The 24,504-nt window shown below is 47.7% G+C and overlaps 1 protein-coding gene and 1 long non-coding RNA gene across 4 annotated transcripts; one reads left to right on the forward strand and one right to left on the reverse strand.

The window, feature by feature from the left end:
- Positions 1 to 3,978: 3,978 nt before the first annotated feature.
- TCHP (trichoplein keratin filament binding) lies at positions 3,979 to 23,175 on the reverse strand. 3 transcript variants are annotated; one of them, XR_013366671.1, is made up of 14 exons: positions 23,023 to 23,175; positions 21,467 to 21,660; positions 20,447 to 20,657; positions 19,780 to 19,836; positions 17,543 to 17,611; positions 16,688 to 16,861; positions 15,724 to 15,836; positions 15,480 to 15,546; positions 14,370 to 14,542; positions 13,458 to 13,539; positions 11,275 to 11,460; positions 10,552 to 10,695; positions 9,474 to 9,561; positions 3,979 to 4,303 (listed from the first exon to the last, which is right to left on the reverse strand). XR_013366671.1 is itself a non-coding variant. In XM_077875989.1 (13 exons), exons 1-13 carry the CDS (start codon positions 23,071 to 23,073, stop codon positions 9,529 to 9,531), a joined length of 1,554 nt encoding a protein of 517 aa, XP_077732115.1. In that variant the 5' UTR covers positions 23,074 to 23,175; the 3' UTR covers positions 8,209 to 9,528. The 3 variants fall into 3 exon arrangements, 1 of the variants encoding a protein (XP_077732115.1); XR_013366670.1 differs by lacking the exon at positions 3,979 to 4,303 and adding an exon at positions 8,209 to 8,555; XM_077875989.1 differs by lacking the exon at positions 3,979 to 4,303 and having other exon boundaries at positions 8,209 to 9,561.
- Positions 22,948 to 24,504, forward strand: LOC144300008 (uncharacterized). The gene is made up of 2 exons (XR_013366672.1): positions 22,948 to 23,378; positions 23,637 to 24,504. It is a non-coding gene; the product is annotated as an uncharacterized LOC144300008 (long non-coding RNA).

A 24,504-nucleotide genomic window follows, 5' to 3' on the forward strand; every position in this document is an offset into this window, starting at 1 on the left:
TCTTTCCTTTCTCTTCCCTCTCAGCACCCCCTCCCCAATTCTTGTAGCAGGACCCCTGTGTCCTGCCCTCCCCTTGCCCAGCTCTGCACCCAACCCCCTCAGAACCCCACCCCCAGCCATGGCCTTCCCGGGGACTGAGGCCTGCAAGCCCCATCTGGCTCATGGGCCTGTAACACTTTACAGACAGGGAGGTTTTGATGTTTCACTTGGACCCCCACTCTGCCCCTGGATCTAAGGTGGGCCTGAGTGTCCCCTTGCACCACACTTGCCATCTGCTTCCCTCTTCCAGCCCTTTCCACACTTCCCCCCCATACCCTCGTTATTCCTTCCTGAATGCAGGGGCTGAGTGATTATTAGCACATACTGCATGTGGCCACCATGCTGGGCACCAGTTCATAAAGGAGGAACAACCCATCTTGCAGAAGAGGAAACTGAGACTCGAGAGAGCTAAGGTGGGAGGGAGATGTGGAGCAGGCTGGGTGGCCCCACTCTCCTACCATTCCTCCTGCCTGGGAGTGGCAGAGCAGGAAGGCCAAAGCTGGTGTCTGTGTGGTCCCCTTCCTGCCCGGCAGCCTTGGAGGAATGGGGTCTGGGTGGCCACATGTGTTCAGTCTTCCCATTCCTCACTTTTGCCACAAATATTTCCAATCTTTTTGGTCTGTTTCAAATTGAGATGCTTGGTAACTGCTGCTCAAGGCTGATCCGTGAGTGGAGGACGTTGCCCATTTCACAGGTTTCAGTGACTCAGTGATCAGTTGAGACCTCACAGATTGCCCGTGGCACAGTGACACACCCCATCAGCCCTTCTGGAAGGAGCAGCCCTGGACCTGCCGCTAGGAGCAGGGCTCCAGGGCCCACCCAGCGCGGGGGGAGGGGGAGAGCTCCCCACTGAGGGTGGAAGCCGGAGTCTGGCCTGCTTCTGCCAAATAAAACAAGATGAAATCCTGCCCAAGTCCAACAACAGAGACAAGGGTGCTTTCCCCTGTAGGCAGGTTGTTTCCTGGAAGCAGGGAGGCCCCTTCTTGTCAGGAAAACAGGTCCATTTGGGCTTCCTGCTTTCTGTATTTACCTTACCACATCCCCACATCGCCCTCGTCCACATTTCACAGGTGAAGAACTGGGCCCACAGAGGGGTCACCAGGCCTCTACTCAGGGGAGCGGCAGAGAGAGAACCTACGTTGCGTGGGCACACTTACCTCCCATGTGATCCCTAAATATAGAAATAGTGTCTACCACGTCCACGTAGAATTCTAGAGTGACCACCTGTGTAGCCACAACCCAGGCAAGAAACAGAACACTGCCTTTCCCCCCAGGAGCCCCCATAGACCCCACATCCCCTAGACTTCAGTGCTCACTGCTTCCTAGCTTTTGAGCGTGTAAATGAACCCTACTGTTGGATTCTCTTCTCTCAACATTCTGAGGCAACTAAGACATGCATGCCTCTGCTTCGATTTTCCTTGTGGCATAGCATTCATGCAACATATACACGATTCATTATCTAGTATTTTATTGATGGATGTTTCAGCTATTTTTAGTTGTTGGCTCTTAAGAAAAAACTGCTTTGAAAGTGTCTTTCAGTGCATGTAGGACTAGATCTTCTTGTAGGGGATATATACAGACCTGGATGGTGTGGAGCCTCCTGGGTCAAAAAGAATGTGCACCTCCAAACCTGTAACACTGTTTTTATCCCTTTTTCCAAAGTGTTGTACCAGCACACTGTGAAACTTCCTATTGTTCCGCATCTTCATGAACAGTGGTTTAACAGCTGTGTTCATTTTGTTGATCCCAGAGTACCTGGCTGGCTCAGTCAGTGGAGCAGGGGACTCTGGATCTGGGATTTGTGAATTTGAGCCCCTCTTTGGGTATAGAGATTGCTTAAAAATAAATCTTTAAAAAACTTTGTCAGGCATCCCAGGTGGCTCAGCGGTTTAGCGCCGCCTTCGGCCCAGGGCCTGATCCTGGAAACCTGGGATTGAGACCAACGTTGGGCTCCCTGCATGGAGCCTGCTTCTCCCTCTGCCTGTGTCTCTGCCTCTCTGTGTGTGTGTCTCTCATGAATAAATAAAATCTTTAAAAAATAAAAATAAAAAAACCTTGTCAATACAGTGGGTTTGTGGTAGGATCTGCTTTATTATGCATTTCTCTGATTATAATATGGTTGAGTGCTTTTCTGTTTATTAGCCATTTAGATTTCCTCTTGCGAAGTGCCTGTTTGAGTGTTTACGCATTTTTTCCACTAGGTTCTATCTTTTATTAGTATTATTCTTCATAGGAATTTTAAAAATGTTCTGAACAGTAGTCCTTTGTTGACTGTGTTACAAACATCCTTTAACATTTTGTGGCACATCTTTTGAAATAAGCTTTTTTTCCCCCTCTCTTTTTAAAGATTTTATTTATTCATTCATGAGAGACACAGAGAGAGGCAGAGACAAAGGTAGAGGGAGAAACAGGCTCCCTGCAGGGAGCCCGATGTGGAACTAGATCCCAGAGCCCTGGGATCACGCCCTGAGCCAAAGGCATATGCTCAACCCCTGAGCCACCCAGGTGTTCCCGAAATAAGCTTTTTAAATGCAGGAAAATTTATCAATCTTTTCCTTGTGTCTTAAGAAACCTCCCCTATACTGGACCATTGTTTTATTTTGAAATAATCATAGATTCACAAAATAGATGCAAAAAGAGTAGCGGTCCCCTGTGCCCTTTGCTCAGTTTCCCCCAATGATAACTTCTAATAAGCTATAGTACAATATCATGATCAGGACGCTGATACTGGCACAATCACAGACCTTGTTCAGATGTTACTTTATATGCACGTGTATAGTTCTATGCTGTCTTATCCACATGTTGATTCGCATTCCCATCATACTGCATCACACCGCAACAGAGACAGACCTTCCACATCATCTCCTTTATGCCACCCCTTAAGAGTCACACCTGTGCCATGGCAACGACGACTCTGTTCTCCTGTTCTGTAATGCTGTACTTTCAAGAATGTTATACAAATGGAATCAGACAGCACGTGACCTCCTGACACTGCCTTTTTTTGTAATACCCATCCAAATTGTTGACAGACCAGGGGACTTGAGATGGGCCCCAGAAGCCATTGTAGGACGTGCCCTCACCAGAAACCTCCCACATCCATATTTGGGAAAGAGTCCTTAATTTTGTCTGCCAGAAGGTAGGAAATATCTCTTTAAGGGACAGAGGCGAAGTTGTTTAGTTTTGTTAGGTTGTTTTGTTAATTATTTCTAGTATTTGCCCTTTTCATTTAAAAAAATAAAAATAAAAATTTTCCCCTTGTTTCAGAGGTTATGTTCTCTGTGTGAAATACAGAAAAGCACCCAAAATGAAAATGATTATCCCAACTTTTATTTTATTTTTAAAACTTTATTTATTCATGAGAGACCCAGACAGAGAGAGAGAGAGGCAGAGACACGACAGAGGGAGAAGCAGGGTCCATGCAGGGAGCCTGATGCAGGACTCGATCCTGGGACTCTAGGATCATGCCCTGAGCCAAAGGCAGACATTCAACTGCTGTGCCACCCAGGCATCCTGATTATCCCAACTTTTAGAAATCCCAACAGAGTGTTATTTTTCTTAAGAGGGGAATTATACAAATATTGCTTTTGAATTTTATTTAAAACATTTTTAGGGATCCCTAGGTTGCTCAGCGATTTAGCGCCTGCCTTCGGCCCAGGGCATAATCCTGGAGTCCTGGGATAGAGTTCCACATCAGGCTCCCTGCATGGAGCCTGCTTCTCCCTCTGCCTGTCTCTCTCTCTCTGTCTCTTATGAATAAACACATAATTTTTTTTAAATATTAAAAAAAATTTAAAGTAATCTCTAGCCCAACATGGGATTCAAACTCATGACCTCAAGATCAAGAGTTACATGTTCTAAGCCAGCCAGGCATGCCACTTTTGGACAGCTTAATTTAACAGCATGAATATTTCTTAAAAAACAAAAAACAAACAAACAAAAAACAGTATTCCATGTTCCTTTTAATGTACTGCATAACATCCCAAATTCAAAGAGCCTCCTGGTGTTTGACATCCAGGTTATCAGTTTCTGATATTGTAACTAATGCTGTGAGAAACACCTTTGTCCCAATCTGATTATTTCCTAGGCCAAGAGGCAGCACACCACATTCAGGGAGGGACCCTGGTAGGCCATGGAAGCATTTGAGTCTTGGTCTAAATGCAGAGGAACCTGAAGAAGGTGGGAGATTTTCATTTCAGGTATTTGTAAAAGATCTCTGACTGCAGGACGAAGAAGGTGAGGTGGATGTATGGTAGCCATGAAAGACCTGGGCAGAGGGAACAAAGCAAATGGACTTGGAGGTTGCTAGAGGTCAAAGTAGCAGGACTCAGTGCTCCTAGGCTTATGATTCCTACAGCTGGCAGAATGGATGGTGGTGCTGTGTACTTTATCTGAAAACACTGGAGAAGCGCCAGGTTGTTGCTATTGTTTGGTTAATGACAGGAGTTTAGTAGGAGAGATCATTAGATAGTTTTGTGCTGAGTTGGAGGTGCCTTTGAGATGCATATCAAAGTAGGGATATCATAGGGTTGGTGGATGTAGGAGTCTGGACTAGAGATACAGATCCAGGACGTACTGATGTGGAGATGGCGCTAGAAGCCAAAGGTCTGGCTCACATGATGTAGGAAGGCCTATGTGGTAACAAGAAGCCTAGACCTACAAACTGGCACTCCTTGGATTAGAACTGGCAAAGTCCAGAATGACTGCAAAAATGCCCAAAGAACCACATTTGTATTGGCAACCCAGAGGGAGCAAAAAGTAAGTTAACTGTAAGTCTATTATATAATGTATATGTAACTGGTGTAGAATTAGAAAACAAGCAATCAGTAGAGAAAAATCAACAAAGCCAAAAGTTCTTTACAAAGATCAATAAAGTGATTCTGTGGCTCAGTGGTTGAACCTCTGCCTTTGGTTCAGGTCATGATCCCAAGATCTGGGATCGAGTCCCATATCAGGCTTCCTGCGTGGAGCCTGCTTCTCCCTCTGCCTCTGTCTCTGCCTCTCTGTGTGTCTCTTGAATAAATAAATAAAATATTAAAAAAAAAAGATCAGTAAAATCAATAAGCCTCTAGACCAAGATAAAAGGAGAAGATACAAATCATAATATCAAAACTGAAGAGGAAAAATCACTACAGGTCCCATGGACATCAAAATCAAAAGGACAATAAAGGAATACTATTGACCAACTCCACGCCCACAAATTGATAACCTAGAGGAAATGGACCAATTCCTTGAAAGACATAACCTGTCAAAAGTCACACAAGAAGAAACAATCTACACAGGCCTACATCAACTTACAAAATTCAATCAATAATTAATAACCTTCCAAAAATAAAGTACCAGGCTGGCCCAGATGGATTCACTGGTGAGTTCTACCAAATGTTTACGGAAGAAAGTATACCAATTCTCTCTAGTCTTTTTCAGAAGATAGATGCAGAAGGAATACTTCCCAACCCATTCTGTGAGACCAGCATTACCCTAAAACCAAATGTAGGCAAAGACATTACCACAGGAAAAAATTATAAATCAATCTCTCTTATGAACATAAATGCAAAAATCCTCAGCAAAATATTAGCAAATTGAATGAATCCATTAGTGTATAAAAGGAATTATATACCACAACCGGTGGGATTTATCCTGGGTATGCAAGGCTGGTTCAACATTCAAAAATCAATTAATGTAATCCATCACATCAACAAACTAAAAAAGAAAAATCACATTACATCAATAGATGCAGAAAAAACATGCAAAAAAAAAAAAAATCCAACACCCATTCATAATAAAAACTCTTAGTGAACTAGGAAGAGAAGGGAACTTCAACTTGATTAAAAAAAAAAAAAACCTACAGTTAACATCATACCTAATGGTGAGGAACTCAAAGCTTTACCACTAAGGTCAGGTCCAAGGCAAAGATGTCCCCTTCTCACCACTCCTTTTCAACACAGAAGTTCTAGCTAATGCAGTTAAGACAAGAAAAGGAAGTAAAAGATATAGATCGGGAAGGAAGAAATAAAATTCTCTTTGTTCACAAATGATATAATCATCTCTATGTAGAGAATCTGAAAGAATTAACCAAAAAAACTCCTGAAACCAATAAGCAATTATAGCAAGGTTATAGGTTAGAAAGTTAGTGTTATCATTTTTCTATATACTAGCAATGAAGAGGTGGAATTTGAAATTAAAAACAGTACCATTTACATTAGCACCAAAAAAAAAAGAAATACTATAGGTATAAATCTTAAAAAAAAAGAAATTACAAGAGCTATGGGAGGTACAAAATTCTGATGATGAAATTTTAGAAAGAAATATTCCATGTGGGACACCTGGGTGGTGCAGTGGTTGAGCATCTGCCTTTGGCTCAAGGTGTGAGCCCGAGGCCCTGGGATCAAGTCCCACATCAGGTTCCCCTCGAGGACCTGCTTCTCCCTCTGCCTGTGTCTCTGCCTCTCTCTCTCTGTATCTCTCATGAATAAATAAATAAAATCTTAAAAAAAAAAAAAAATATCCCATGTGGGATGCCTGAGTGGCTCAGCGGTTGGACACCTACTGTCACCTCAGGTCGTGATCCTGGGATCCAGGGTCGAGTCCTGCATCGGGCTCCCTGCGAGGAGACTGCTTGCCTCTGCCTATGTCTCTGTCTCTCTCTCTCTCAGTCTGTGTCTCTCATGAATAAATACATAAATCTTTAAAAAGAAAGTTCCATCCTTGTGGACAGGAAGTTTGTTAAGATGTCCGTTCTTCCAACTTGATCTATAGATTCGATGCAATCCTAGTCAAAATCCCAGCAACTGAGGCACCTGGCTTAGTGGAGCATGCAACTCTTGATCTTGGAGTTACAAGCTGGAGTCGCACAAGGGTGCAGAAATTACTTAAAAATAAAAAAGCTTAAAAAAATTCCAGCAAGGTATTTTGTAGTTATTAACATACTGATTCTGAAGTTTATGTGGAGAGGCAAAGACCCAGAAGAGCCAGTACAATACTAAAGAAAAAGAACAAATGATAACTACTCAACTTCAAGACTTACAATAAAGCAACAGTAATCAGGACAGTGGAATTGACTACAGAAGTTTGTGGTACTGACAAAAGAATAAACAGGTCAATGGAACAGATTAAGGAGCCTAGAAATACACTGACATAAATACAGTCAACTGATATTTGACAAAGGAGCCAAGGTGATATGATGAGGCAAGTATTCTTTTAAACAAATGGTGCTGGAACAACTGGACATCTACATGCCTAAGAATATACAGACACAGACCTGACACCCTTCACAAAAATTAACTCAAAATAATATGCTGAATGAGCAGAAAGAGTGGAAATAAGAATCACTTCTTATTAGTGGTGGCTTCAGCACCATCTGTTTTTTTTTTTTTCTTTTTAAGATTTTATTCATTTATTCATGAGACACAGAGAGAGAGGCAGAGACACAGGCAGAGGGAGAAGCAGGCTCCATGCAGGGAGCCCGACGTGGGACTCGATCCTGGGTCTCCAGGATCAGGCCCTAGGCTGAAGGCAGCGCTAAACCGCTGAGCCACCCGGGCTGCCCAGCACCATCTGTTCTAAAGGAACTGAACTTCATAGAAGAATCTGTGAAGAATAATCCAAAACTCACTGATTTTACAAGAAACAGAAAAAGATGCTTAAAAACAACAAACCCAATAGACACACATAATCATGGTACAAACTATAAATGAGAGAAGAGGACTCTGGGCTATACTGGAACCAGTAAAGCAATGGAAGCTCTAAACTTACAAACTATTATTCTGACCAAGTATAGAGAGGAAACATGTAAATGAATTAGAGAACCAGCATCACACAGACTTTTAATGCTATTAAGGAATATTACTGGCAGGCCTCAAAAACAAGAAATAGAAAGAAAGAAATATTCAGTAAATATCTACATGCCTATTTACCAGACATTTTGTCCACATCAACTCTATACTGAAGCTCAGACAGTATATGACTCCCAATAATACTCTATGGTTTACTTAGAAGACGATCCAGTGGAAATTAGAGGGGAGACAACAGCACTTCTACAAGAAAAATGACTATAACCTAGAAAATGTGAGCAGTCCTAGGAAATAAAGCTGTAGGAAAGTAAAAATCTTTCATTCTATGCAGCCCACTTTGCAACAATTACTAAAAGCAACAGTAACAAAGCTTGGAAAGCAATCCCTTCACACTAGAACTTTATTTCACAATAAATGAACATTTGAAACGGGGAAGCATATAGGAGCAAGAATAATGGAAGTGATGGAAGTGGTGCTCAGGGGATCATATCCAAAGAAATTCAAGACAAAAAAAAAGAAAAACAGATTAAGGATACAGTTTGCTGCTCCATTTGTTTTTATAGTGCACAATGTATGTGGAAGGCAATGCAGCCCATTACACTCTGGACTTTTTTTTAATAAACTCTGGTTTTTAATAACCTGGCACATAGCCCTTTAATTAGCTGTAGTTTACTGAGATGTGCAACCTTAAATACAATATAATGAAAACTGAAGTCTCAGAGGAAGAATCTGAAAAAAAAAATACAAGTCATAAAAATATGATTATTGCTGCAGGGAACTTGTACTCCTTGCAGAGATTAATCTAGAACTGTGTCACGGTGGGAAGAGCAAGTTCTAGCCAATCTGGTTGAGTACAACCTACCTCCTTCAGGCTCAGGGCACACACATCCCAGAAGGCTGCGTGGCGCTGAGACCTTCACAAGACACAAGAGGTCCAAAGTGTCATGCCAAAAAAAAAAAAACGTCATGCCAAAAGGCTAGCCACCCAGGTGGCCTTTTGAGGCCCCCTTCTGGGATTCAGTAACATACATGTTGGGATCACCTCACACAGGGTGATCTATGGAAATTCTACCAAATGATTCCTGAAGGAGGAAAGACCTATTTCTTGCTGCCTTTCCGGAAAGCACTCATGGAGCACATCAGCCTGTCTTGGAGTTCATAGTTTTTTCTTCCAGAAAACAAGACGTGATCCTTCTGGGACCACTAAATTGATAAACCTAAAATGAAGTGCACCAAGGCTTACCAATTTGTTCTCAACAGAACAGTGAAATTTAAATGGCAAGTTTAAAAACTGAGAAACTTCCTTCATCTCTCCAGCGGGAGTCTTCACTGGAGGCTGACAATTAGCATGAGGCAACAAGAAAAATATATCCTGTCACAGGACACACTCCACAGCTCCTAGCTGGGATGCAGAGTCTGACTTTCTAAATCTATCATGGGACTGGGCGACAGCACTGTCGTGTGACTAGAAGAGACCCACCTTGGACACAAAAGGCAGGAAACAGCCTCCTGCTGGATGCTGCCTATCCACACCACCTTAGTCTGGTGTGGCCCTTGCTCCGTTTAACTATGGACCCAAATAGGCTCACTGAACTGTTTTGCAGTGACCCAAACACTCAAACAGAACACTGTACAACCATCTGGCACCTGCGCATCAAGAGCCTCAGCGTCCCTGCTCTCTGTGCTTATGGTACCAACGAAGTCAGTTCCAAGCAATTCTGGGATGTCCGTAGGGCTGAGGAAAGAAAGAAAATACAAGTCTGATCAGATCAGCAGTGTCTGGAGCACTGGGGACTAATCCCAACCTAAATAAGAGCTAAAGTGCACTAGAAATGGCTGTTTTCATTTACCAGTGATAAAACTTTGACCCTAAGCCAGAATTGAGCACTTCATTAACTTTTTTATTTTCTAAAAGATTTTATTCATTTATTTGAGAGAGAGAGAGAGAGAGAGAGAGCGCGCGAGCGAGTGCAGAAGTGGGGGGAGCAGGAGTGGGAGAAGCAGACTCCTCCCGCTGAGCAGGGAGCCAGACATGTGGTTCCCTGGGATCATGACCTGAACTGAAGGCAGATGCTTAACCAACTGAGCCACACAGGTGGCCGTATTACCTTTTTTAGTGACATTTCCACATTTCACTGTGTGAAAGCCTGGTCCCAAGGCACTCACTGATCCATAGTCCAGTGAGTTGAGAACATGCTGTTCCCTGAACCTCGAGGGCCCCAGTCAGGACAAAACAGTTCTGTAGCCCGCATAACACCTGCTTAACCTGCCTCAATGGCTTCCCAGAGATATCTGCCTACAGAGGAGCCAGACTCTTTGCATTGTTGCAGCACTTTAGAGCACCAGGGTGGCCAGAGCGGCCCTGGTGCAGGAGGAGCAGAGGTGATGTGCCTGTTGGGCCATCCCTCAGTTCCCAGGGGCTATAGTTATCAGCATCCTAGGAGCAGGGGGACAGCCTTTACTTCTCTGTGTGCCCTGTGTGGTCCTGCACAGGGGTCACTCAAGTACTCTGAGAAACAGGGAAGGACGAAAGGAGAAGAGTGGATTGACAAGTGGGGAAGGGGCACGCAGAGTTGCTGTGAGGGAGGGAAACCAGGCTGCTGTCACCTGGATGCCACTGTCTACACAGCCAGGACCTAGCACCGCTGCTCCTTCACCTCCCACCGTGCACAGGGTGACGAACAGGCCCGGGACAGCAGGGGCCCGTCACCTGCAGACTCCCTACCTGGGGCCGGTAGCCCCGCTCGGCCATCATCTTCGCCTCCTCCTGCAGCAGGGTGTCGGTGAGCTGCTCTGCCTGCCTCGCTTCCTCTTCCTCTTCCTCCTGCTGCTGGTCCTCCTCCCATGCCTGCAGCTGGCGCTCTGCAACCTGGCCACCAAGAGCACAGTCATCCAGGACCAAGCTTCCAGGGGCAGAGCCCTGCCTCGGGTCAGGAGGGAAAACCTGTGGATCTCTGCTGGCTGGAGAATCCCAGCTAAGGAACAGTGACAGCAAGCGCCAGAAGAGGTAAGGGCATTTATGAGACTGGAAAGGCTGCGTGTAAAAGCTCCAGGTGCGCCCAAGTGCTTGGAAGAGTATTTTGTGCTCCCTATCAAGTACCAAACTGAATAAATAGGAACTGTGGCCCAGGGAGCCAAAGGCATGCAGATGCAAGATTGGAAAGAAACATGCTGGCTAGGCATGACAGCCTTGCTCCTATAGAGATGGGGGACCTGGAGTGGAGCTGGAGCTAATTAGGAGGGTCAGGGTTTCAGCTGGAAAGAAAAAAGGGTGCACTGAGCTCACAAATGTGGGTTTCTCAGACAAGGTCCTAGTGACAGGCTGCAGAAATAAGTCAAGGGTCTCGGCCTCCAGTGCCTCGGGGGGGATAGGGCCATAGCAAGGCGGGCTGTGGCCTTTGCCGAAGCTGCCTCCCCCCACCCCCACCTGCCCTCTGGCTGAGCCCACCTGGGCCTCAAGCTCCTGTTTCCTGGCCGATTTCAGTTCCTCACTCTTCTCTTTCTCACGACGAGCTGACTCTCTTGCCTCCTCAAGATTTTGAATAAGCTGTTCCCTGTGTCTCAGGGACTCCTCTTGTGCCCGTCTGTTTTCTTCAAGCTTTTCTTGTATTTGTTGTTGTCTCCCTGTCAGAACCTACGCGCAGCAGGAAAGCAAAGGGCAGATTTCAGTGTGACACTCATAGGTAACCATGGCTGCCCCAAGACCCAGCCTCGTCCTCAGCTTCAGGCCTGAATATGCCAGAGGAAGGCGAGTCCAGACCACAGGACTGGCCCATGCAGTGTCAGCCCCACTTCCTACCCATCCTTGCCACACACAAAACACACACAGACTATGCATTTGGGAGAGGCAGCTGGGTGCCTACAAGGTCAGAGGAGGGGATGGAGCCCCCTCCCCAAGGCAGAAACAAGGTTGTGAGTCTCACTTCCCATCAGTTCTGGAAAAAGAAACCACAAGCTATGCAGATGACCAGAGACAGAGTCTGGGTCATCCCCTCAACCCTTTGGATTTAAATCTATTGCTCAGAGTAGCAGACACCTTCTGGGTTTGAGACCTGGCCACAGCACAGGACTACCTCCAGGGCATGGTCAGGCCTCAAGAACCAGGAACGGTGGGAAGCCACCTGCCACAGCCCACAATTATGCTCCCTGGAGGGGATATGTAAAATGGCCACAACAAGGAAAAACATTTTGAATAGGCAAAATCAAAAGGTGCTGGAGAGTATCAATATCCACAAAAGCAGGAAAGCGCTACTGGGAACCCAACTTCCCATGAATTCCAAAATAACATGCATAAAATATAATTTCCATTTTAAAGCAGTTTAACTTTTTTTTTTTTTTTAACGTATTGGGCAGCCCCAGTGGCCCAGTGGTTTAGCACCGCCTTCAGCCTAGGGCCTGATCCTGGAGACCCGGGATTGCGTCCCACATCAGGCTCCCTGCAGGCTCCCTGCGTGGAGCCTGCTTCTCCCTCTGCCTGTGTCTCTGCCTCTCTCTCTCTGTCATGAATAAATACGTAAAATCTTTAAAAAAAAAAAATTTTACGTATTTATTCATGAGAGACACAGAAAGAGAGGCAGAGACATGGGCAGAGGGAGAAGCGGGCTCCCTCCAGGAGCCTGATGCAGGACTCAATCCCAGGATCCTGGGATCATGACCTGAGCCAAAGGCAGATGTTCAACGACTGAACCACCCAGGTGTCCCCACTTTAACTTTCAATACATGGATAATGAAGGCTTTTTTCTAAAAGATTTCCTTTAAGAAATTTTTTTTTTTTTATTAAGTAATCTCTACCCACAATGTGGGGCTCAAATTCATGACCCCGGGATTAAGAGGCACATGCTCCACCAACTGAGCCAGCCAGGAGCCCCTAAAAGATTTCTTTCTAAATGGGATATGCCTTATGCATATGACTTACTTAAGTCCTGATAAAGAAAATAGTTACATTCCTCCATGAATCCACTTCTGGTATGCACCCCAAGAAAAAAAAAATCCTAAATGTGGAAAATGGAAAGCCTTATGCATCAAGACGTTCACTACAATGTTTCTTTTTTCTTTTTTTTAAGACTTTATTTGACAGAGAGAGAGAAAGCAAGCACAAGCTGGGGGAGAGGTAGAAGCAGATCCCAGCTGAGCAGGGAGCCCAACACAAGGCTCAGTCCCAGGACCCTGGGATCATGACCTAAGCCAAAGGCAGGCGCTTAACTGAGCCACCCAGATGCCCCTGCAATGTTTCATGTAATGCCTCAAAATTAGAAAAAAAGAATACCCACAAGAGGGAAGTAGAGCACAAACTACAGTATACCCACATGACACAGTATGCAGATATCAAGATATCTACCAGGAAGATGTAAAAGTATGTTAAAAGGTTTGAAATCAAATCGCACAGTATAACAGAGAATGCACAGAAACACAGGTTATGCACAGAAACAGGAAGAGTCGAATGAAATCAATTACTGATGACTGTGTAGATGAGTCTGGGTAATTCAGTTTTTACTTCCTGTACTTAGGAATCTTTTTCTGATAAGTTGATATTTCTTTCATAATGACATTAAAAGCCTCTTTAAGATAACCAGCAAGACCGGTGTTCCGGAACATTTAGCAGGATCAGTCCAAGCTCACAGCCAGGATTACCTCACTCATCAGTCTGTCTCGTGCGCTCCTCTCCCGGGCCCACTCCGCCTCTCTCTTTTCCCACATCTCCTTGGCCTCCTCCCTGGGAACACAGAGCAGATGACAGCAGGCTCCCTGCCACCACTGCGGACAGAGAGCAACTAAAGGACCAGCAGGTACACACGTCTTCCGTGGGGCCAGCCTTCAGACCAGTTTCTGCACCCAAACTGTTCACAGGTGACAACTACGGATAAGCTCCCTGGGAGTACTCCCATAGTAAGGGCTTTAGGGTGCCTGAGTTTGCTCCCACCTCCTTACAAAATGCATCTGGGATGACCTGCTCCCAGGCCATTCAGACACCAAGGCAACTGAAGCTGTCAGGACCCTGAAGATGGAGAGGAGTCCTGACTGAACTCTGTCGCCCTGCCCGTGGGGTCACTGCTGGCTCGCCCTCCTCGAGTCCTGGTGACCTGAGTACCTACCACTTGGCTGGATGTCAGGATTCATAAGATGAGGATGGGAAAGTGCTTTGCCTAGTGTCTGACCCACAATCAGTGCTCAACAAATGTTACCTATTATTTGATTATTTCAATCTACTAGATTAATTTTTAGGATGCAAAACCATTTATGATAGAGACCTAAAAAGCATTCAGCATCTGTGCAGTTTATAACAATTTGCTTTAAATTTCTAAGATTTTAAATGAACAGATCCTTATTCTAAACCCTAATGACTCTAAAAATAAATAAATAAATAAACAAAACAAACCCTAATGATTTCTACCTTAAATAACTTCAGGGAAACACCCCCGACAAGCCAGGTCCGACAGACAGATGTTTCAGTAACAATGGGAGACCCTCTGGGTGCCCCGTGGGGAGGTGAGGGACCAGAGCAGAGGCCAGGAGTGTCAGGCCCACACAGGTGCCACCTCTCACCTCAACAGCAGCTGCAGCTCTGCCTCCCGCTCCCTCTCCAGCTGCAGCTGCTCTTCAATGACCTGCTTCATCCAGGCCGCATCAGCCAGGGCCTGCTCCCGCCTGGCCAAGTGCATGCGCTGGTTCTCATCGTCCTTCTCAATGAGCGCCTGCAGGATGCGTTTGTCCGCCTCCTGAAGGGTGGAGGAGGAAGCATAGTGGGCACGTTGGGGGAGCCTGTCTGCACCCATAGCCCCACTCCCACAGCCCCTCCTTTCTGCACTCAGCCCTAAGAGCAGACATTTGTGATGCTTCCAAAGGTTCTCAAGACAGAGATGGGAAGATTCAGGGTATAACCACTTAGGTATGGTTTAAAACAACACAGGAGAGGCCCAGGGGCTTTACTCTGCCAAGGGAGACCCATCTGCCACATGTCCCTGCCTGTGGACATGCCTGGTAGCAGTTTCTGAGAACATAATTGGGCAGCAGTCTCACTGCTGCGAGCACAGACTGGACACCCGAAGGCACAAAGACATGTGCACAATATGCTCACTGCAGCTATTCTGTAAGAGAATGACCCAAACACACAATAGTAGGAAACCAGCTGTTATGCACATCTCTCAGTGGGGTGCTGTAAAGAATGAGGGAATTCTGGGGGGTCCTGAGATGGGAAAGACATCCTCGGGAAGAGCTGCATGCCGGCACCAGCAGTGGCAGTGCCACACCCAGGCCACTCTGATGTAGCGGGCAAGGATGGAGGCAAATGGGTTTGCTCATTCACTCTCCCTGTTCCTGTGTCACTAGCAAGTCACAGACATGCGTAACAGGAATACCAAGCAGCTAGTAAAAAAGAACAAGCTCACGCCCAGTGTTTGAGGTTTAATGTTAGGTAAACATCATGAGGAACGCCACTTTAATTTTTAAAGAGCTTCACCACTTCCCTCTGCATCGTGTAAATATATCTAGAAGGATACCGACGCAGACACTGCTGGGGAGGGGCAGGGATTGCAGGGCTGGTGAAGGCGGAATCTCCCCTGGTGTTTTATTATGAGGACACACTCAGCTACTGAGCAATGAAAAGCATTTTCTTCCAAAAAGGGCGAAAGAAATGCCAGGCTGACTTAGACTCACCAGTTCCTCTTGGATCTGCTGTGTACGCCTATTGAGTTGCACATTATACTGATGTCGCAGGAAGCGTCTAGAAATGAGCAAAATAGGTGCTGCCTTCAGTGTCTTATAAACAATTAACAGAGGTCAGACAACTACTTACTACAAACTGTATCCTTTCTGGTTTGGGACACCCACGCAAGACTGGCAAAGTGAGAGGCTCTCCCGCCAGGCCAGGCCAGCCGTCCGGGGCCCTTCTCACACATACCCTAGCTCCGCCTTCTGCCGGAAGGCTGCCACTTGCTTCCTCTCTTCCTCCAGCCTCTCCAGCTCCCACCGCTGCTTCAGCAGATTCTCCTGCTCCTTCTTCAGTTTGGTGGCCTGTGGTGACGATGACAGTAACCCCAATTAAGGTCATCAGAATCACAGCTCCCTACGTTCTTCATCCGCATTTTCAGTAGACACAAATCAACAGGGCTGGCCTGGCCAGGGGTAAGTAGAACCCCCTCCCACATCTGGGCTCTGAGCCCCGTCTCACTCATTTCCTACAAGAGCCTTTCCTGAGCCTGTGGACAAGGATGAGACCCATGCTCCATGCTCCCACAGGACCCTGCACTCATCCACACCTTACTATAACTTAACCTGTCTCCCCAACTGACACGGCTCCTGCCATGAAGGCCAGGGCTGTGGGCCTGGCTCAGTATCGGGCAAAGAGTGGGCACATTCAGGACCTGGTTCCTGAATCATTTGGGCTTGAGGAGGGACAGGCTTCCCTCATCCAAATGGCAAGATCCAGCCCAGGATTCTAGCTCAGGGAAAGTGCACACTATTTTCAGAATGGCCTCGGGAACCAAAGATCCTCATAGTTTATGCCTTGAGATCCCAAACCTGCCAGCTGGGGAGAGCTGTAGCTATGTGCTAGAACATCAGACTAAGTCAAGTCTACTTAATGCCCTGGAAAATCCAAGTTCTAAGAAGGCACTCACACAGCCGCTCTCAAAACACACCTAGGAGAGAACAGGTATTCTCTCTACATCGTGAACATTCTAGAATCTGGGCCTTAAACCCAGGAGGATGGAAAACCCACAGCTGGGAATACATGTCAGAAGAGAGAACCTAGAATCATCCCCTAGTCCCTCAACAGGACCTATCCAGCAGTTTTTGAAATGCCTGTTTTATAATGACAGACGGCTGCAGAAGAGGAGGCTGTGTGGCCAGGGCCATGCCCTCACCTCCTTCTCCTTCAGCTTCAGCTCCTCCATCTGCTGGAGCAGCGCCTCAGCCTGGAGTTTGCCCTCCAACTGCCTCCTCTCTTCCTCCGCTTTCATCCGCTCCAGTGCTTCCCTTCGGGCCCGTTCATACTCATTTTCAGACCGTTTGTTCTCTTCCTCTTTAGTGGCTTCTTGCTACATGGACCCAAAAGAACCCAGGAGATCAGTATCTGTAATAAGGCCAGCAAAGACCCAGTTCCCCACCACTGTTCCTCATTTGGACATATCTACGCCAGAGTGGGTCGTGCCACTTAGCAGCAGTGTGACCTTGGCCAAGGGTGCATCTTCCTGGGCTCTGCTCTCACGGTGGGAACCATGGGAGTGATGCTTCCCTCAGAGACGACGCTGGGGAAATTACTCAGCACAGTGACCGGCACAACAGAGGGGTTAAAAAGGCCAGGGTTCCTGCTCCTTCCAAAAGTCAGCAAAGTACTCTCCAAAATCAACTCAGAGGCAATGCTGCAGCTCTATGCAGGTGTGGACTTTTGTCCCCAGAGGTGCTGCTGTGGGCCAAGGCTGAGAGTTTATGATGCAAACTACATCAAAAGAGACTGCCAGCAACAACAGCAACCTTTAAGATGCACGTTCCCGCCAGTGGAATGGTCACCTGGTGTTACTTTGCCCCGAGAACGATCACAAAGGATTCCGTACGTGTAAGAGCAAGCGCTGTTCAGCTTTAGCATGTTACGTAAGCTGAGATAAAGTCTATTCCTGGACTGGCGTCATTAACATCAAAAACAAGAAAACTTCAAAACCATGGAGACGTGGCACTCCGACCACAGCACGCAGGACTATTTCCAGAGCCATATACCACACCTGTTTTTTTTCTTCTTTCTGCATTTTCCAGGAGTTTATCACATGCTCCTTGTGAAGGGCTGATTCAATCTGAGGGTGAGAAGGCAGAGGAGATTAACTTCCTCACTGGTTCATCTGACAGATGCACACTGCACAGCGCAGGGCCACACAATGGCAGTGACCATAAGTTCCCTAGGCATGGGAACAGGCGGAGGAGTCTTACAAGGGAGCACAAGGTGACCCCAACATATATACAGTCTAAATGCCAGTCAGTCAGTAAACCAAAAGACCAGGCAGTTCTAAACTAATCTTAAGTGCTGTAACAAAGGAACACAAACTTTTCTCCCTGCACCCCTGGGGTTGAAGAGGAGCAGGTCAGTGTACACTGAAATGGAAATACAATCAGAAAGGCCACCCCTGCCTGCTCCAAAGCATGCCAGGCCCCAGTCAGCAGGAGCTGACTGAGGCACAGACGCCGCCTTGTACCTGTCTACTCAGAATTCCCTCTGCAGGGGATCCCTGGGTGGCGCAGCGGTTTAGCGCCTGCCTTTGGCCCAGGGCGCAATCCTGGAGACCCGGGATCGAATCCCACGTCGGGCTCCCAGTGCATGGAGCCTGCTTCTCCCTCTGCCTATGTCTCTGCCTCTCTCTCTCTCTCTGTGACTATCATAAATAAATAAAAATTTAAAAAAAAAAAAAAGAATTCCCTCTGCAAAGCAGAGTTGCATAAACATGTGTTCCCTGTAGTAATGATGCAACACTTCTGGGGTTAAGAGATTTGGGGGGACGCCTGGGTGGCTCAGTCAGTTAAGTATCCAACTCTTGATCTTAGCTCAGGTCATGATTTTAGGGTCCTAAGTTCAAGCCTCCCATTTAAAAAAAAAAAAGGAAGAGATTTGGGTTTAGAGAATCTTTTGAATCAGAAAATGAATTGTAGCACTGTCTAAAAGCTTTTGTTTGGGAAGTCATTTATAAAAATTTTTAACTTCTAAAAAAAAAAAAAATTTTAATTTCTAACATTTAATTAAGCGTCCCAAATAAACACTTCTGAGTAAAAGACTTTGGAGCACCCACACCTAAACCCTCAAATGGCCAGGGAAAGTCTGAATGCTAGCTGCACAAGACTCAAAAGCACCAAATTGCTCCATTACTTAGTGACTAGCAATTTCTAAATATAATTACGAATAAATAAACGCACACCACCAAACAGAGATACAAAGTTTGAGTTGAAATAAATTATTGACATCATCAAGGATCATCTTCCCCTAGGCCAGTCTCCGTGGAAGGATGCCCTCCCTTGCCCCCAGGTCTTGCACATTGCCCTCCTTTCTCCTGCCACCCCATTCTGGCCTCCACTACCACTGCCCTGGCCTCATCCCTTCCTGTCCACCTCAACACTGCTGCCAAAGCTACTCCTCCTCGAAAGGTAGCTGGAATCCTGCTATACCCCTGCTTAAAACTATCCAGGTGGGGGATCCCTGGGTGGCACAGTGGTTTGGCGCCTGCCTTTGGCCCAGGGCGCGATCCTGGAGACCTGGGATCGAGTCCCACATCGGGCTCCCGGTGCATGGAGCCTGTTTCTCCCTCTGCCTGTATCTCTGCGCCTCTCTCTCTCTCTCTCTCTCTCTCTGTGACTATCATAAATAAATTTTAAAAAATTAAAAAAAAAACAAAAAAACTATCCAGGTGGCTCCTCAGTGCTTCCAGGAGGTCACACAAGGCTGGCCAGTCTGGGCCTGCCTGCCTCATTAGCCTCAATCCTGCAACAGCCCCTCCCTCTCTGATGGCACAACCCCCCAGCCACTGTTGCTCCCTGGACTCTCTCAGACCTGATCCTTGCTCAGCTGCCTCAAGCTGGAATGTCCTTTCCTCACCTCGACACCATCAAGTTAATGCCCATGTCCTTCCAAACTCCTCCACCCCAGCAACTCCTCTGAGATGCCTCTCTAACCCCAAACTGAGTTGGGGGCACTGCCCTGATGCCCAGCTTTCTGGGCCTGCCCAGCCCACTGCAACCTGCACTGGACACAAGCTCCTGAAGAGTGGGGCCCCATCTAATCTCCACATGCCCAGGTGGTGGACCATACGGCAAATGTTCAGTAAGTGTTGGCTGAACACCAAACAAACCAGATCTGTATGGTACATTTTTCAGGTGGCTGGGGTGTTCTCTCTTGTTTCACCCCAGCAAGAGATGCCAGCTTAAAAAAACAAGAAGGGAAACATGATTTCATCTACTTAGGCAAATCAAAGATTTTCACCTCTCGAAGTTTGGGGTTGTTCTTCTTCCAATGTTCATACAAAAGTTGTTCAGCAATCTGTCAAGAAAACACACAAAAAAGGAAGCCTGATTTCACTTTTCAAATCCATTCATATTTTGGATAACTCCCAGTGGAAGTTCAGCTCAGGCTGAGAGCCCCTCCACTGGCACGCCATCACTGCACCTGCCCTTCAGACCTCCTGCCTGCCTTACACCCCCGGCTCTGGGAGACATCAGAGTGGAACCAGACAGCCTTGACAAATGACTCCCACAATAGTGATGGAAGGGTGCCAAGATCTGATGCTACAGATGCGTCCCAGATGTGACAGATCTGCTGCAAAATATACAGCAGGCTTAAATACACAGACTGGTGCTCACCATTCCCCACAACTACTTGGAAGATAAAATACACCAGTGCCAAGCCTTTGTGGGACCACAGGACTGGAATGAAGACAAAGGACTCTGACATAATGATTTAAGGGGCCAAAGAGAACAGAGGTGGCTTGTGCGAAACACACATCACGAACAATGCAGCACAAGTACCTCCCCCTGCTGGCTTTGCAGTTAACTGCTGTCTGATCAGCCCAGAGTGCCCAGCCGTGATCCCACATGTCACTGACAAGCTGGGGACACTCCTGCTCTGTTGCTCCTAAAGGGCTAGAAGTTACCAGTTTTCTTTGCTCTTCTCGGGCCGACTTCAGACTGCCGTGCCGCTCCCGGATTCTTCCCTCCCGCAAGTCCATGCTTAACCGCAGCGCCTCGAGTTCTCTGGCCAGCAGCTCCTGCTCCTCCAGCAGCAGCTGCCTGAGCCTCTCCCGTCTGCCTTCCAGCTGCTTCCTCTTCTCCTCCTTCATCTTCTCACGCTGATAGGCATACATGCTGGGTGAGAGGGAGCCCTCCCTAAATCAGCCGCACTAGAGCCACACATGGCATGCTCTGCTCTGATGCGTGGCAAAGGAGGCTGAGGCGGACATGACATGGTGACACGGGCAAGTGTCTTCCAGCCGAAGCAAAGACAGTGGGTCACAGAACACTATGCATAACAGAATCTGGTTTTTGTGAAAAGAAAATGTACAGTGGTCTCATATATGCATGTACCAGCTAACTTTGACCAGTAACCATGTACCAGATACTATGTACATGGATGGCTTTCTATTAATCAAAAGTCCTACAAAGGAGGTCCTGTTGTAGCCCTACTTCACTGAAGAAGAAACTGAGGCTCATTCCTACAGCAAGTGACACAGTCAGGATTTCCATCTAGGTTTGTCTGACTCTGAAGCCTATGCTTTTAACTTTCACATCTTTACACATATTTCTGCAACAAAGGATGTACATGTATATGTATATTTATACACACACAACTGGGGAAAAGCACAGGAGGATCCATATTAGACTGTTAATTGTAGTTCCCTCAGGGGATCTAGGGTTACCAGGAGACTCCCAAATTCTACATGTATTTCCTATTCTTTTCTCCTTTTCAGTGCAAACATATCATTTCATGATGATCTTCCTTTTCAATGGTCAGTAAACATCACCATGCAAGTCATCTATGCCGTCCAGCAAATTCAAGAAAACATGCTGTTAAGCCATGTTCTACCTTCCCATCCCCCGCCAGGGGTTCTTAAAGCCACAAGCCGTAACCAACAAGTGGCTTCCTGCCTTTGTCCCACCAAGGTCCCAGCAGGTACCTCCGCTGGTAGGAGGTCTTGGAGCTCCATTCCGCCTGTTTGGAGCTACAGATATCAGACATCCTGAAGTAGCGGCTGTTCTGGTCCCACTGCTGCCGAAGCCGGGCCTCCTGCTCTCGGTGTCGCTGTCGGGCCATCTGCTGGTCCAGGAGCCTCCGGCTGCACCAGTAGGAGGGCAGCGTGGGAAGTGCCATCTGAAGAGAATGGCAATGGTACGAAAATGGGCCTGCTGCAGCTCCCTAATGAGCGGTCCTCACCCCTTGGCTGCCCCCTGGAATTACCCCACTCCAAACCAATGACACCAGAAGTCTTAGTGCCCGCCCCCAGGCATCAGCATTTTTAAAATGACTTGCATATCATTATTTTAAATGAGCCTGGACTGCACCCAGCTGTGAGCCAGACATCATCAAGGGCGTTGCAGACGAAGACTGGAACCAATGCTGACCCAAGCACTTGGGGGCTTCTATGTTCTCCACCAAGTAACAGGGATAACGATTTCAGGAATGTATATATGTGCCAAGCTCTTGGCATACATGATCTTTTTCATTGTTAAAATCACCCCATTATTTGGCAGGTGAGCAAACTCAAGTTCAAAATGGTAAAGTGACTTGCCCAAGACCACAGAGCCAGGAAGCAGAAGAGATGAAAGGGCTGGGAACCTAATTCACGCCAGTGTCAGACCAGGGCCTGGGCTCTGTAGATGTCAATAGGCTGCCCATGGGGACCAACAGGCCCTGGGTCAGGCAACCCCCAGGGAGTGCTCCAGCCTGGCTGTCACACCTGGAAGTGTTCTGGATTAGCACGGGGGTGACATTCCTCCACTTAGAAATGGAGAAACTGAGACCGAGAAAGGAATCGAGTTGCCCAGGTCACGACGCAAAACGGGGACACAATGGAGACTTGAAAGCAGGCAGCAGTCTCAGTCCAGGCACCCCTCTCCCTGACCCCAGGGCTGGGGTCCAGCAGTCTCAGTCCAGGCACCCCCCGATGGGCAGGGCCTACACAGTGTCTGGCTACCACAGTGCTCATGGAATGTTTCCTGAATATGCTTAGAAGTCTGGGTCCAGGCCAAGCCTCAAACTCAGTGCTCAGACCTGCAAGAACATAATGTGCGTTCATGGTCTGCGGCTGCCAGTTTACAGCCTGTCTTGAAACTGGGGCGGACTGGCATCACGTTTTCCCTGCCCCAAAAGCCCCCCATGAAAAGCTCTGCACCAGGAATCAAGAAACAAGACTGGTCCCGGATCGCCTCTTTCTCTCAGCCCCTAAGACAGCCTCCTAAGACAAAAGGAGTTGCAGAGCAGGGCGCAGGGAGGGCGCAGGGAGGGCGCAGGGAGGGCGCAGGGAGGGCGCAGGGAGGGCGCAGGACCGCCGCAGGGGGCGCAAGGAACGCGCGGGGGGGGGGGGGCCGCGGGACCGCCGCAGGACGGCCGCAGGGGGCGCGGGGACGGCGCGGGGAGGCCGGGCCCCAGGACGTCCGCCACGGTTCCCGCCCGCGCGGGGCCACGGGGTCCCGGCGCCCACACCCGCCCGGCCGAGCCCACCGTCCGACTCACGTTTCTCAGCGCCCCGGAGTTTCCGAAAAGTGCCCCGCCGAGCTCGCGCATGCCCCAACCACGCCCGCCCCGTCCCGCCGCCACCTTCCCGGCGCCGCACGGCCCCCACGCCGGCGGTTTCCCCGCCCGTTGCCCGGGCAACGGATCGACGACGGAGCGCCGCGAGGGCCAAGCTGCCTCCAGCGCGATCCCAAACGCGCGGAGAGAAAGGAGGCTGGTTTGGGTTTTTTTTTTTTTTCCCTCTGGCGCCCTCTCGCGGTGGGGCGGGAGATCAATCCCAAACATCGCTAGTCCCGGAACCAAGGAAGGATGAAGGCAAAAAGAAGCCTCTTCACGACTAGGCAAAATTCAGGATGGTAGTTACCCGGGAGGGCGCGGGTGGGGGGTGGTGATCGAGGTGAGGACTGGGCGGGTCTCGGGCCTGGCTGCACACGGAGATTACCCGGGGGGGGGGGGGGGGTCTTAAACGGCCGCTGCCGAGGCGCCTGCGGGGCTCCGCGGTTGGGCGTGATCCGGGACCCGGGATCGAGCCCCGCGTCGGGCGCCCTGCGCGGAGCCTGCCTCTCCCTCTGCCTGTGTCTCTCAGGAGTAAATAGAGCTTTCTTTTTTTTAAGTCCAGATGCCTTTAAACAAGAAACACAAATAAATTCAGATGCAAGAACCAAACTCCAGGCCGATCCCATCAGGTTCTCCAGTTGTCAGGGTTGTCGGGCCCCCAGATGCACTCAGTGTGCCCCGGGTTCCAAGAACGGTCACCTAAGTGCATACAAGCTATTGGTAACTGTTGTCTAGCTTGGTGGTGGGTACAAGGGTGTTCATTGGTGCTTCAGGACTCACATGTGTTCCATGTATTATTTTATGTATGAAAACGGTGGTAAAGGGGTGTGCACTTGGCTCATTTGGGGGAACCTGCGCACTCCTGATGACTAGATCATGAGTTCAAGCCCCATGTTGGCCATAAAGCATAGTTTAAAATTTTGTTTAAATAAACTTACCTTAAAAAAAGTCATAAAGATGACTTCACTCATTTATCCTCTTTTGTTTTCTCATTCTTCATGTTTAATTCTCTTAATTCCTCCCTTCATTCTCTTTCATCTGTCTGGGTTTTTTTCTGGGTACAGCATAGTCAGTATCTTGAACATTTTGGCCTCTATTCCGACCCCCCCACAAGCCAGTTATGAGGTCTCGGGCAGGTCACCTCACCTCACCTCTCTGGGAAAAGAGAATGGTCAAGTAATTGAACAGGGAGACCATTAGATGAGGCAGCTCTGATGCCTTGTAGCCCAGCAAGCAAACCAAAACCAACACCAGAATCAAGGCTCTCAAATCTGAGAAAAAGTAAACGTGAGGTCAAACAGCCACCTAGCCTTGCCCAAATAAAGCAACTACTTAAGCTGTAGCCAATAAAATGATTTCCTTGCTTTGCTTTTGTCTCTTCTCTATAAAATAAAATAAAATAAAATAAAATAAAATAAAATAAAA

Source organism: Canis aureus, chromosome 27 (genome assembly GCF_053574225.1).
Source record: "Canis aureus isolate CA01 chromosome 27, VMU_Caureus_v.1.0, whole genome shotgun sequence".
NCBI classification, from domain to species: Eukaryota; Metazoa; Chordata; class Mammalia; order Carnivora; family Canidae; genus Canis; species Canis aureus.